Source organism: Prunus avium, chromosome 3, assembly GCF_965620075.1.
Source record: "Prunus avium chromosome 3, drPruAviu1.hap1.1, whole genome shotgun sequence".
NCBI classification, from domain to species: domain Eukaryota; kingdom Viridiplantae; phylum Streptophyta; class Magnoliopsida; order Rosales; family Rosaceae; genus Prunus; species Prunus avium.
The window spans coordinates 32,385,391-32,398,524 of record NC_142286.1 but is presented as its reverse complement, the minus strand read 5'-3'; the positions used below and the strand labels follow the sequence as shown (position 1 = coordinate 32,398,524).

Genomic DNA, 13,134 nt, shown 5'->3' with positions numbered 1-13,134 from the left:
GAAAAGAAACAAATCCTATCTCAAATTTGAAAGGGTATTAAGATATAGAAAGAAATAACTTTGCTGAGCTTGGAAGCCGTTTTGATATCTAAGCGAACAAATAAATAAGGAGCTGTATATAGTAAAAGATCTTGTAAAGAGGATTTTTGTTAACCCTTCTGTTTCGGCAACCTCTTAGATTATAGCCTCTAGATTGAGGTTTTTTCTCCACAAAACAAACTGTCATGCCTCCTATTCTCCTCTCCTGCATTCCAACAATCTCTTTCATCTCTCTCTTCACCAGATTCTCTCTGTCAAATTATTTTCTCATCAATTTCCCGTTACATTATCACCTTGATCCCCAACCACCATCCATGTCAAGAGCACCTATTTGGCCAAAGATCCCAAGAGGCTAAGTTGTAAGTTCCATTTGATTTCATTCTCAAAGCACAGATTTTCAAGTCCACAATTGAGGTAATCAATGTGAAACTTTTTAACTCTCAAATTATTACTAACCCAACATTTGTACATATTTGTTGGTCTAGTACATGAAAATGCAGGTGGCAAGAAATATATGATTATTGAATGCTACCCATCAAACCCAATATATATTATAAATCTCTCTCCTCTCTCTCTCTCTCTCTCTCATCCTGAATCCTCAATATTGCTACATTTTCTTCAATCATCATCCCCTATTGAAAGAAGTACACATCGATTCTGGTGAACAAATTTGGTGACTCTAGTATTATTGTTTTTAGAAGGCATTTTATACATCGGTTTTGGTGAACAAATTTGGTGACTCTAGCATTATTGTTTCAAGAAGGCTTTTAGATTTGTAAAGATGCAGAGTCTGAGTCGATCTATGAGAGGCCAATCATTACATGAGCCTGCACCATTTGCAGAGAAAATCACAGACGAACCCGTGACAACAAAAACCGCTCAAAGCACAGTGACCTGCGTCTACCTTGCCAACATTGCAACCAATTGGCGCAAGGTGACAGTCATATGGTGTAAGAATCTCATGAACCATTCCCTCAGCATCAGGGTTGATGGCTTAGAGGGTGATTTTCATTACACTTGCAAGATTGACCTCAAGCCATGGCATTTTTGGAGCAAAAAAGGGTACAAATCATTTGAGGTGGAAGGAAATCAAGTGGAGGTCTATTGGGATCTTCGCTCTGCCAAATTTGGCGGTGGCCCGGAACCATGTTCTGACTTTTATGTTGCTCTGGTTTGTGATGAGGAGGTTGTGTTGTTACTAGGAGACATGAAGAAGAAGGCTTACAAGAGAACCAAATCCAGACCAGCCATTGTTGAGGCTCTTCTATATTACAAGAGAGAAAACGTGTTTGCCAAGAAAAGCTTTGCCACAAGAGTGAGGTTTGATGAGAAGAGTAAAGAGCATGACATTGTTGTGGAGAGCTCAACAGCCGGACTGAAAGACCCCGAAATGTGGATCAGCATAGATGGGATTGTGCTGATCCATGTGAAGAATCTGCAATGGAAATTCAGAGGGAACCAAACTGTGCTTGTGAACATGCAACCGGTCCAAGTGTTCTGGGATGTTCATGATTGGCTTTTCACAAGCCCAAGCACAGGGCATGGCTTGTTTATTTTCAAGCCAGGGGCACCAGAATCAGAGAGTGACAGAGAAGAAAGCAACGGCAACGGCGGCGGCCTAGACAGTGATCACAGCAGTGCTTACTATTCAACTCAGAGCAACACAACAGCATCTGACTTCTGCCTTTTTCTTCATGCTTATAAGATTGAGTGAGAGACTTGCACATATTTGTGTATGTCCATATATATGCATCACAGGTTTTAGCAATAGCTAGCAAAAACATTACAACATATGGTTGTTAATTGTAAATTATTTTAGTAGCATTAATATATTTATATATATGGGCACTCCAATATTCATTTGATAAAATGTAAATTGCTTCATATCATATTTGCAGGAAAGGAAATTAAGGTCTGCTGATGCTTACCCTGATCACCTGCTTTTTGCCATTTTTCAAAGCGGATTGATTATATTTAGGGTTTAGGGATTTTTCTGTGGTAAAATTGGAAATGGTGTAGGTATAGCACCAGCCAACTGAAGTCCCCAAACCCCCAATGCATCCAAATGGGGAAGAGGGAAAAGGTCATATATGTTGATGTGATGCATTGACCTTGCCATTGTTTTAGTATCTTCCTCTGTCTTTTGCAATTCATTTGCATCAGAAGCATCTGAAATCTGATGCAATATAGTTCTAGCCTAAATTCCCTGATAAAACTTGTTTTCAATCAAAACCAACATTGTGTTTTTCTGGATTGGATCTTTGATGTATAAAAATTTAATCCCACATATGTATAATGAGTCCGCATCAGTTTTTTTGAAAAACATGTAAAAGAGGAAGTTAAATGAGGAGATTGGATTCACTCTCCACTTGTTTTGTTATTTCTTAGACTTTCAGTATATCACAAACTTATGGATTATTCTCTATAGTACAAGGTTTAGTAATAAATTTTTTAAAATATTCATTGACAAAATAAACATAGGATTCAAAGTCCACTGGGAAAAAGGATCCGAGTATATGGCAAAAATTTGAGTATAAGGAGATAGTTACCTCCCAACACTGAGAAATTCCAAAATGTGACTGACACACTGTTAAATAACGTTACTGATACATGTGTTATAATATGAGTAGATGACATAATTGAATACAATGAATGTAGAACGCGTCACATTAAAGAATTATTCTCACACATGTTAGAATAAAAGAATTACTCATAACATTGAGAAACTACTCTTGCAAAAAATATTATAACCAAATGTACTCTTGATTATATTCTTTTAACAAAAAGAAAAAACCAAACAAAATCAAGAAAAGAAGTGGCACGTGACCTGGTATATATTGCAATTGCCTGTACTCCGGGGCTTGGTTTGAAAAAAGAGCAGAAAGAAAATGAAGGTAGGTTCGAAGGTAGTGTTTCTGTTGAGAGACTCAGATGGCTTCGGCGACGCCATCTCAGGTGCTTTCCACCCTAAGCCAAGCAATACCACCATGTAAGCTCTCTTCTTCTCAACTTTGTAAAGTTTAAAGATTGAAATCGAATTCATATCGTATCAGTTCAATTTTAGGTGCTAAGGCTGTCATTTTGTTTCAGAGAGGAAAGTTTCGAGCTTTCATTGGAGCACTATGAGATCAAAAATTGCAAAGCGTCTGGAAGCATTCGTCACTTCCTCGATCACCAGGGTCAATATGAGGTTCCCCTTCTGTCTCTGTCTCTATCTCGTATGAAATTGCGCAAGACCCACTTAGGGTTCATATTCGTGTAGATTCTATGTGGGATTTGGGCGTTGAGAAATGGGTCATATAGTTTTTAAGCGAATGTCTTCTAGTTAGCATGTTGAAAGAGAAATTGATGCCAATTTGGCTTAGATTGTACATGAAAATGATGTTGCTTTTCCAAAACCATGTAGCATATAAATTCTATTCAGATTTATGAAAGTGTTGATTGATCTGTGAGTTAAAAGGGACTCAGTTGCAGGCATTTTTCTAAGAAAGCTTATAGATTTGGTTTCTTAAGTCCAAAGAGGTAGAACCGTATTAATGACTGTCCACAAATAGTGTTCCTTCTTGCCTTTCAGAACTCATGCTGTAAATATTACAGTGGCAGGCACTACATTAGTGTTTTATGAATGCAGATTTTTGTAAAGTTCGTTAATTTACCGCTGCTCAACCAACAGCTTTGATACCATGGTGAAGTTTGCTGGTTTATTACTATTTCCAAAAGCTTGGGTTACTTGGACATGGTGAATAATTATTTTATATGATATATCTTGAAGATTACATATTAGGGAATATGCACTATAAATTTATCTTCAAATTTTTATTTTTCAGGTGTCTGTGTTGCTTATGCAATATTATGAACCACCAATACTTGCATGCGCTGTTAATGAAATTCTAGCTCAAATAGCAGGGCAAAAATCATCCTCAATTCCCACAATTGTTGCCCCATTTGTTGTTGCATCATCCAAGCTTAAGTTGGAAAGTAAATCTGCAACAAAATTTGAAGGCAAAGTTTCGCTTTATGGTACAGAGATAGGGTCAGAAACAGCCATAAGCAAGGCCATGGCAACCAGAACCCAGAAGCCACCACCAACGATGCAGATTCATCATGAACCTTTAGCTTGCTTTCTTCAGTTGGTCCGTGTTTTGAAGTTGCCCACTTTTGTTCTTATAGGGGAAACAGGTCTGCGCATTTCTGATAAAGAAGAGCTTGAGGTATATACTTTTTTATTACTTTAGCTAAACCATCAAAATTCAGTTTACCTAAACCATCTCTATTTCTACATTTAACAGATCTTGTACATTTGCCATCTAACTCTAAGTGGTTTTTTATCCAGATACTTTATGAGATAGGAGAGCTCTTGGCAAACACTTTGAACCTCTACTTTTCAAGAGACAAAATCACATGGAATCCAACACGGAAAACAAAGTTTGATAAGGAGCCATGGCGCGCGTTATATGGTTAAATCTCAGGTGTTTGTGACATTAGAGGCTGGGACAAGATCAATCGTTTGGTGCACCAGGTTGACAACACTTTGGGCTCATACTGTGATTGATGCATCTATGTTCAACATCATAGAGCTTAAACATAAAACTACTTTATCTGGATTCTCATTTTGTGAACTGGCCTTCGAGATAATGAATTCGCTAAAACCTCCATTTGGCTTTTCCTTTATCTTCTGTCTTTTCTGGTTTGGTTAGTGAACTGATCTAGTGTCGTAGAAATGGGGGTTGCAGCATTTCTAGAAGTTTGTGTGACCAGTGTGACTCAAATTGTTAACTGTGTTTAGGATTGAGCTGTTGAAGCTACAGTTGGGTGATTTGGGACAGGATCTGATCACTAGATCACCAGAGCTGCGACATTCAAATCTGAAATGTTTGTCCTTGCTTTGTCCTTTATTCCATGTGAGGATTTGCACTATCTGAACAAAAAGATCATGAGCAGAAAAAAAGGAACTGATGTGTGATAAACGAACCATCCAGGCATACAGGGAATGTTGCATAAAATTTATTTAATATTTATATTTGCAGGCTGTTTGGCCTATGTGTTTGGAAGGAGGGCAAATCCTATTCTATTATTGGTATCTCTCATCCTAATGAAAGCAAGCTTTAATGAATTCTGAAGCTCCAAGGCACTTCCAGAATATTTGCCAGCTTAGTTTTATCTAAAAGTAAGCACCTGCATCTATGTCAAATTTGTGAGATAATACATGATCATGGAGGTCCTAAAATGGCTGGGAAGCGAAGGGAACAACTTGTAGAACCAACATGCTCATTCTAGGATCGAGGGTGACACAACAATTTGGAATTTAGCAATGGTGGTGTTATTTTCTGCAACTTGTCAATACCCACCTCATAGTTCAATTCAAGTGTAGAATATTCTACTCCATTAGGTATACCAAGTAGGTAATAAAATAGTAACACTTGTTTTGTTTTTATCAAATTTGTGTTATTCAAAAAATGCTTATGTTGTCGTGTGATTTCAATTACGTATTAAATAAGAATTAACTTAACGAATAATTTTAATTTACAGTCTAACAACATAAGTCTGACGTGACGGGATAATAATTGCTTTGAAGTATAGTCCTCCTTCGTCAAATTATCAAGCTAAGTTCGTAACTAGAGTTAAAATTTGCTTCATGTTTTTTATATTTGTTTCATAAGTATACAAAGAAAAAATAGACGGTGAGAAGCAAAAGTGGTGACATGTGACACAAAATTTTAGGCAAAAACCCACATGCCACATGTGACCTTGCCATCAATCCATCAATCTACCGCTCGCACTGAGGTGAAATGATATCCACTTATTAATATAATCGCAATTTTCGAAAGATTTTTGGTCCTCCTTCCCTTCCGTCTATTTTTTACTATTATTAATTATTTATTCAATACCACATGTATACGTGAATTTAGATTGTAAAAAGTCGAAATTGCCCCCTGCCCTCAACCTCCCAGTTTCAAATACCTCCCATGGTTGGTTGCGTAATATACACTAACAGCCGGAGGGCAAACGCGTCCCGAAAACTCATCAAATCTCAGCTGCCACTCTCTTCACTCCACTTCGACTCTCTCTCTCTCTCTGCAACTTCCGAATTCTTCCATGGCTTCCTCTTCAATGGCAGCGAGCGGAATGCTCAGACCCCGATCATCTTCGACGTCCCCGAATGCTTTGAAGCAGACCCAGAACGCGAGTCTCTGCAGAAGCAGCAGAGGCCTCTCCTTCAGTAGCTCTCATCTCTCCGGGACTAAAATCCCAACAGCCAGCACTTGTTCGAGGAAATGCCCCACTCACAGAGCCCCACCGTTGGTTGTGTCTCCGAAGGCTGTTTCGGATTCCAAGAACTCGCAGACATGTCTTGATCCCGACGCAAGTCGTGTGAGTGTTTATTTGTACCTCCATTTTTGCTGCTTTTGTTCTCTGCACTAACATATTGCGTTCTTGTTTTGATTGAATTATGGTGTGTTGTATGGTAGAGTGTGTTGGGGATTATACTGGGTGGTGGAGCTGGGACGAGGCTCTACCCTTTGACCAAGAAGCGTGCAAAGCCTGCCGTTCCATTGGGAGCAAACTACAGGCTGATCGATATTCCAGTCAGTAATTGCCTCAACAGCAACGTATCCAAGATCTATGTGCTGACCCAGTTCAATTCCGCCTCTCTCAATCGCCATCTTTCTCGTGCTTATGCTAGTAACATGGGTGGATACAAAAATGAAGGGTTTGTTGAGGTTCTTGCTGCCCAACAGAGCCCAGAGAACCCCAATTGGTTTCAGGTGATTAAAACGCTTGTTTTTGCGCTTGTGGGGTTGTGTTGGCAATTGGGTTTTTATTGGTTTTCTGAGTTGGGATATTTGGTTTTGGTGGTTTACAGGGTACCGCAGATGCCGTGAGGCAGTACTTGTGGTTGTTTGAGGAACACAATGTGTTGGAGTTTTTGGTTCTTGCTGGAGACCACTTGTATAGGATGGACTATGAAAGGTTTATTCAGGCACATAGAGAAACTGATGCAGATATCACTGTGGCTGCTCTGCCCATGGATGAGAAGCGTGCTACTGCCTTTGGTTTGATGAAGATTGATGACGAGGGACGCATTATTGAGTTTGCTGAGAAACCTAAAGGGGAGCAACTCAAAGCTATGCAGGTAACGATTGAGTTTTCTGAGAAACCTAGGAGTGTTGTTGGTTTTAGTTTTAGTGAGGCAAAATATTGTTGCTTCTGTTTTGTTTTAGGTTGATACTACTATCTTGGGTCTTGACGATCAGAGAGCTAAAGAGATGCCTTATATTGCCAGTATGGGTATATATGTTGTGAGCAAAAATGTGATGTTGGATCTACTTCGGGACAAGTTTCCTGGAGCAAATGATTTTGGGAGTGAAGTTATTCCAGGTGCAACTTCCATGGGTTTGAGAGTAAGTTTTAATTTCACACATTCTTTTTCTGTTGTCTCTGCATTCCCTTCAATCACAAGGTTCTTCTTTTGTATGTCCACTTTGGGGGGAAAAGAATGGAATAATTGTTAAGAGTTGGTCCCAAGCTCCTGTGGAGTTGAAATCCCAAGTTCTATTAAAAAATTTAAGCAAAATTAGCAAGTGGAGCTGCATTATAGCCTAGTCTGACTCGATTTCAAATATCTTTCATCAGAAACTGAACAAATTGCTTTCTAGTGAAGAAAATAAGTGGCCATAATTGAATTAGTATGGTCTGCTAGAGGTTTCCCAGTGTTGCCATCATTTCGTTCCCCTGCTTCCCTGTCTCTAGAATCCGAGCTCCCAGAGTACTAATTGTTTAATGTCTACAGGTTCAAGCCTATCTGTATGATGGCTACTGGGAAGACATTGGTACCATTGAGGCTTTCTACAATGCAAATTTAGGGATAACCAAAAAACCAGTTCCAGATTTCAGGTACGTTTTGTTCTAAAACTAGTTTATTGATGCTTCTGTTTTGTTGCACCAATTGATATGGTATGCTATCAGCTGGATCTGGATGTTGTATGCCGGGCTAATTTTCAACTTTATATTGTAGCTTCTATGATCGTTCCTCCCCAATCTACACCCAACCTCGGTATTTGCCTCCATCAAAGATGCTCGATGCTGATGTCACAGATAGTGTTATTGGCGAGGGATGTGTGATAAAGGTGAGTTCTTGTTGGAAAAGTCAGCATTCTGCTAACTTGTTCTGGTTTACAGTGAAGTCCTTGTCGGCTAGTCCCTGTTCCCCTCAATGTCAAAAAAGTTTACATTTATATCCTATTGTGAAAAGATGACGGGAATCAACATAACTTATTGCAGTCATGCTCATTTAACCCACCCGTCTTTTGCCTATTGCAGAACTGTAAAATTCACCATTCAGTCGTTGGGCTTCGATCTTGTATTTCGGAGGGTGCTGTCATTGAGGACACATTACTGATGGGAGCAGACTACTATGAGGTAAATCCTGCTCTTTATTTAAAACCTACTGCTTTCTCAGTCCAGAGATGACTTATAAACGTCTTTGTGTTTTAGAAATCTTGTCATTTTTCGTTTGACTTTTCTGTGGGTTGAGTAGATTATACTAATGCATTTGCTATGATTGTTACAGACGGATGCTGACAGGAGGTTTCTGGCTGCAAAGGGTAGTGTTCCAATTGGTATTGGCAAGAATTCTCACATTAAGAGAGCTATAATTGATAAGAATGCTCGAATTGGCGACAATGTTAAGGTTAGGATCAATCACTTTAACATGATTTTGTTTTTTTGTTTTCATTTGAGGAAACAGATCAGAGAAGGCTTATGAAATGAGAATAGGAGTGGAATCTTGACATGGGACTTAGTTGAGAAATGGAAATTTCATGATACTATGCTCAACTGGCAGAGCTAAAAGCTGCTAAATGGTGTGTGGGGTTTGGACCTGGAGAAACCAGGTGACACCCCATGCTCTATTGTAGGAGAGAGAGAGAGAGAGAGAGTTGTCGAAGTTTAATGCTCATTGCTCACCAAGCAACATAACACTTGATAGCTGGTAACTGAAAAGCATAACAAAACATAGAAACCTTGCTGCAAATTATATCAGACTTAAAATTCTCAGGTGGGAAAGAAACAACTCGAATATGCACCTAGCTTCCTGTTTCCTACTTATATTGTATGCAATGTTGTGTTGCACTTTCATGTTGAGTTATTAATTCAAAATTTTACTTTTGTTCTTCTTCTTTGAAGATTGCTCGAAACATTTTATATTCATTTATCTTTGTGAAACTGAAGATTGACAATGTAAATTACAGATTATTAACAGTGACAATGTGCAAGAAGCTGCAAGAGAAACGGATGGATATTTCATAAAGAGCGGGATCGTGACAGTGATCAAGGATGCCTTGATTCCCAGTGGAACAGTAATCTAGCCACATCCCATGTTTTTGTACCTGTTTAATGCTGATCACGAATCTTCTTTCTTTCTCTGGTTACTGGGCTGAGAGAGAAGCCCCGAGTACACAGCTATAGCAGCAACTTAACAAGTCTACTTGGAGCTCTTCTCTCTTCTGTTCCTGTAATGTATATTTCACGATGTAATTATAGAGGAAGAGACCTCAGGAATTTGCTCTCTTCTATCTCAAATAAAGTTTTTGCCAAATGTTCAGTTATCTCACAGAGATCACATTTTTAATTAAGTAGTTTAAAAAAGCTGATAAAACCAGAAGAATTATAATACCCATGTTAGAGAAAAATGTAAGTTGGCCCCAACGCTTGATATTTGAAACTTCAGCATGCAACTGATGTTACAGGTACACCCTTTTTACAAAGCTTTACAAAAAAATACAGTGCAAAATGTTGTTCTGAATAAAAAAAATCTTCATGGCTGAAGCAGTTTTGAATTACTCCATGACAATGCCTGCGTCTTAAACAGTGAGGACAAACTTTTTTTCAGCTGAGTTGTCATGCGTTTGTCAACCACATTGTCGTTATCTGTAGAAACAAAATCAGTTTGGTAAAATTAATACATGTTATGTTACAGACCTGGTACAATTCTTAAAATAAAAAGTAAGAAAAGAAATTGGCTACTGAGAATGTTTAATCAAGGAATTCAAGAGATGAGAGAACCTCTTTGGTTTACATCAATCTCTCCGTGTAGTTATGATTAGACAACTTAAAAAACAGTGCTCTATGTACTTTACCAAGTCCCTTTAAAAACTAGAAATTAAGGATAAATGAATGGTTCAGGCATTCATAACTGACATAAGCGAAGCTGCGGTGGCACATTAATGGCTCCTTTGGTGTCTAGGATTGGATTGGATGGGATAAGTCACCAAATCTAAGGTATGTTGAAAGAGGAAATGAAGGTAGAGGTGAATGATTTTCATTTTGGGGGGATTAGGAGGGATAAGTTATAAGGTGTTGGTATCCTATCATTTTGTGGGGATTAGATGGGATAAGTTTTCTTTGTGAGTAATCGATATTCTACCTTCAACTCGGTCATTTCTTTTTCTTTTTTTTAATTTCTTCCTTTAACATGCTTTAAATATAGGGAGTTATCCAATCCAATCCAATGCTAGCACCAAACGAGCCCAAATCCAACTTGTTTCCTATCCCAATGAACCCCCCCTGCATGAATTAGGAAAAGCACCCCCAACAACCTAATTCTGTGAAGATAATTAAAACTCAAACCAAAGGCAAAGCTTTTAAGTACTCATTTGACATACATAAAAGGGTCCATATCTCTACCAGTCTCACTTGCATGCTACCAGAAAGATGTCTAGATTGTTAATACTACTTGTCAGAAGTTTTGAGGCTTCAGAAACCATTAAAAAAAACCTTATTGCTCAAAATCCTTCAGCATTATGCTATTCCAAAGTCATTTATTTCTGACCCAAGACTGGTTGACGTCATCACCATTGCTAAGGTTGACAGGTGAGAAATTTAATATCCAATTGGCAATGAAGTATATTTTGAGCATGTAGTTAAAAAAGAAAGACTAGCTACATATCTTTACCTATTACGCCCAAGCCAAACACCCTCCTTGCATAGAAAGTTCTCAAATATAATATGAAAAATTGAAAATCAACAGAATTAGTGATCCACATATTTCTTATAAAAAAATGTACTATGGGTACCAAAGTTACCTGCTTTCTCTGAGTCCAAAGTGGAGTTCACCTTCGCCCGATCAAGTTCCTCCATTTATCCTTAAGATCGCCTGGAAGACGGGTTATGTGAAATATGTTATGACCAAATTCCAAAATTTGCGTCCAGGGGATCTTTTGGCCTTTTGCTTTATAAATTCTCACTCCCTCCTGAACAAATCAGAAGATAATCTCCTTAGCCTACGCAGATCTGACCCCAATTGGGTCATGCAATTGCATTTTTTACACCTTGGCCAGCAATATTTTTTAACCTTTCTCTGATTTATCTATGCAAATATTCTTAAGAAAAAATCTGAGAACTTTTCAAAATCGGAAAGAAAAAGAGAGCTCGGCATATGCAAGGCTACGTACAAAATACATAATTTGAAAATTTTGACACTCCCAGTGATACAAATCAGTTAGGCATCAACATACTCTTGGCAGGGATTAGATGATACTATTTCAGAAGATGAAATCATTTCCAGAAAGGCAGGAAGGGAAACACAAACAAATACCTTTAACATTTCTACCTCTTCACCTGTCCAGTTTAATTTCTTGCGCTTCCCATTGGGAAGTACCAAGTTTCTGCAGCATAATAGGATAAATAAATTATTATCAATTGGTACTAATTGCATAAGAATATCAAATGAATCCACCTACTATTTTTATAGAAAACAAAACCAGACTCCATATATAAACTTATAAAAAAAGAAAATTTAAAATTAATAACATAACTCATGATCACCTTGCAAATTCGTGATCTTCTATTTCCTTCTTGGAAAAGGTTTTAGCTTTCTCATTTTGCTTTTTTGAATCCTCCACAAAACTTGTTTGACGAGAGGATGATTCCCTTGATGGAGAAGGCACTGTCCTTAATGAAGCTAAATTCTGAGGCTGTTCTGCCTTTTGAGCTTTTCTCTTGAAACGCTTCTTCCGCACTAGAGGAGACCCAGTATCTAACTCCTCAGATTCGGACACGACAGTGCCATTTGCAGGTACCTCGTTTGCTTCTGGTTGCCCTTGTTCTTCATCGTCACTTTTGTCTTCATTCTCCTTAGACACCCTTATACCTTCCTCATCTCCTTGGTCTAATCCATCATGTCCATGGTCCTTATTTGTCTTTTCTTGTACATAACAAGCATTCTCAGGCTCTGCATCCACTTCAGGTGTCTCTTCAACAACTTCCCCCTCCTGCTGGTCCTCATCTATTCTTTCTCCACCTCCTACATTTTCAATCTCTCTCTGCTCGTTGTCCTCTTCCTCGGGTTCACCTCCTTCAATCCCCACAGTCTGATCCCGAACTTCACCACCACCACACCCGTCACCATAGCCGCAACCATTTCCCTCTCCGGCATCAATAAACTTGGACAGGACTCTCTTGGAAGCCATTGCCTTTCTCCTCAGCTTCTGAGTCCGCACAAACTTCAGCTTATATGCACAATAAGGACAGTAAAAATTGCCCATTTCATCAAACACAGGTTTAGCACACATACACTCCACATGCAGAGCAATTGGGCAACCCATCTCAGTACAAACCAACAATTTCCCGTTCCCACTACCACCATTACACCTAACACAATTATCTACTTCTAACCTATCGAACTCCATATAGATTCTTCAACAAGCACTGTTCTTTGCTTAACCCAGAACTCAAATCCTCATCATCATCATCATCATGCTCATCCTAACAACAAGCAAAAGGACTCAATGGACTCAATCACAAGTATTTCAAGTTTCAACAGGAAAAAAAAAAAGAAAAAAAAAGAGCAGATAAAAGATTTGAAATTTCAGGAATTTAGTAGTTGCTAACCTGAGTGAAGAGCTGGGGCGGTGCCCTAGAGAAGAGTCTGGAGCTTTTCACAGGCCGAGGCTTAACCGTCCGTCTCTTGCTTTTCATTTGTAGTTCTCTGACTCTCTGCAACTACGTTCACCGTCGAGGTCCTTTCGGTTCTCGTACTAAGCACGAGAGTGATACGACGTCGTATAGCTGTGTCGGATTAGTAGCCGAAGCTGG

The 13,134-nt window shown here is 38.7% G+C and overlaps 4 protein-coding genes across 9 annotated transcripts; 3 read left to right on the top strand and 1 right to left on the bottom strand.

Moving 5' to 3' along the window:
- Nucleotides 1–206: 206 nt before the first annotated feature.
- On the top strand, nucleotides 207–1,872 carry LOC110755664 (uncharacterized). The gene has a single exon (XM_088251193.1). It carries the CDS (start codon nucleotides 821–823, stop codon nucleotides 1,751–1,753), a length of 933 nt encoding a protein of 310 aa, XP_088107319.1. The 5' UTR covers nucleotides 207–820; the 3' UTR covers nucleotides 1,754–1,872.
- Nucleotides 1,873–2,869: 997 nt separating this feature from the next.
- On the top strand, nucleotides 2,870–4,710 carry LOC110755662 (period circadian protein). The gene is made up of 4 exons (XM_021956898.2): nucleotides 2,870–3,028; nucleotides 3,130–3,229; nucleotides 3,867–4,250; nucleotides 4,373–4,710. The coding sequence occupies exons 1-4, from the start codon at nucleotides 2,928–2,930 to the stop codon at nucleotides 4,499–4,501; spliced, it is 714 nt and encodes a 237-aa protein (XP_021812590.2). The 5' UTR covers nucleotides 2,870–2,927; the 3' UTR covers nucleotides 4,502–4,710.
- A 1,278-nt stretch (nucleotides 4,711–5,988) lies between these two features.
- On the top strand, nucleotides 5,989–9,647 carry ADG1 (ADP glucose pyrophosphorylase 1). Its single transcript, XM_021956861.2, has 9 exons — nucleotides 5,989–6,411; nucleotides 6,510–6,806; nucleotides 6,905–7,174; nucleotides 7,263–7,442; nucleotides 7,832–7,935; nucleotides 8,057–8,168; nucleotides 8,362–8,460; nucleotides 8,612–8,731; nucleotides 9,291–9,647. The coding sequence occupies exons 1-9, from the start codon at nucleotides 6,136–6,138 to the stop codon at nucleotides 9,405–9,407; spliced, it is 1,575 nt and encodes a 524-aa protein (XP_021812553.1). The 5' UTR covers nucleotides 5,989–6,135; the 3' UTR covers nucleotides 9,408–9,647.
- A 73-nt stretch (nucleotides 9,648–9,720) lies between these two features.
- On the bottom strand, nucleotides 9,721–13,088 carry LOC110755631 (Homeodomain-like superfamily protein). 6 transcript variants are annotated; one of them, XR_002526515.2, is made up of 6 exons: nucleotides 12,931–13,088; nucleotides 11,866–12,804; nucleotides 11,636–11,705; nucleotides 11,124–11,291; nucleotides 10,994–11,034; nucleotides 9,721–9,969 (listed from the first exon to the last, which is right to left on the bottom strand). XR_002526515.2 is itself a non-coding variant. In XM_021956862.2 (5 exons), exons 2-4 carry the CDS (start codon nucleotides 12,726–12,728, stop codon nucleotides 11,151–11,153), a joined length of 1,074 nt encoding a protein of 357 aa, XP_021812554.1. In that variant the 5' UTR covers nucleotides 12,729–12,804; nucleotides 12,931–13,088; the 3' UTR covers nucleotides 9,721–9,969; nucleotides 11,124–11,150. The 6 variants fall into 6 exon arrangements, 2 of the variants coding, with proteins under 2 accessions (XP_021812554.1, XP_021812555.1); XR_002526514.2 differs by having other exon boundaries at nucleotides 10,994–11,019; XR_015834339.1 differs by having other exon boundaries at nucleotides 11,124–11,194.
- Between the last annotated feature and the right edge of the window lie 46 nt (nucleotides 13,089–13,134).

Bases quoted from the DNA above. Each gene is read 5' to 3' on its own strand.
- LOC110755664 (XM_088251193.1), top strand. From the start codon at position 821: ATGCAGAGTCTGAGTCGATCTATGAGAGGCCAATCATTACATGAGCCT.
- LOC110755662 (XM_021956898.2), top strand. From the start codon at position 2,928: ATGAAGGTAGGTTCGAAGGTAGTGTTTCTGTTGAGAGACTCAGATGGC. The intron at 3,029-3,129 runs GTAAGCTCTCTT...ATTTTGTTTCAG, and splicing joins AAGCCAAGCAATACCACCAT to AGAGGAAAGTTTCGAGCTTT. The intron at 4,251-4,372 runs GTATATACTTTT...TTTTTTATCCAG, and splicing joins CTGATAAAGAAGAGCTTGAG to ATACTTTATGAGATAGGAGA.
- ADG1 (XM_021956861.2), top strand. From the start codon at position 6,136: ATGGCTTCCTCTTCAATGGCAGCGAGCGGAATGCTCAGACCCCGATCA. The intron at 6,807-6,904 runs GTGATTAAAACG...GGTGGTTTACAG, and splicing joins AGAACCCCAATTGGTTTCAG to GGTACCGCAGATGCCGTGAG. The intron at 8,169-8,361 runs GTGAGTTCTTGT...TGCCTATTGCAG, and splicing joins GCGAGGGATGTGTGATAAAG to AACTGTAAAATTCACCATTC.
- LOC110755631 (XM_021956862.2), bottom strand. From the start codon at position 12,728: ATGGAGTTCGATAGGTTAGAAGTAGATAATTGTGTTAGGTGTAATGGT. The intron at 11,706-11,865 runs GTGATCATGAGT...ATTATGCTGCAG, and splicing joins GAAGATCACGAATTTGCAAG to AAACTTGGTACTTCCCAATG. The intron at 11,292-11,635 runs GTATTTGTTTGT...TGATTTGTTCAG, and splicing joins AAGAGGTAGAAATGTTAAAG to GAGGGAGTGAGAATTTATAA.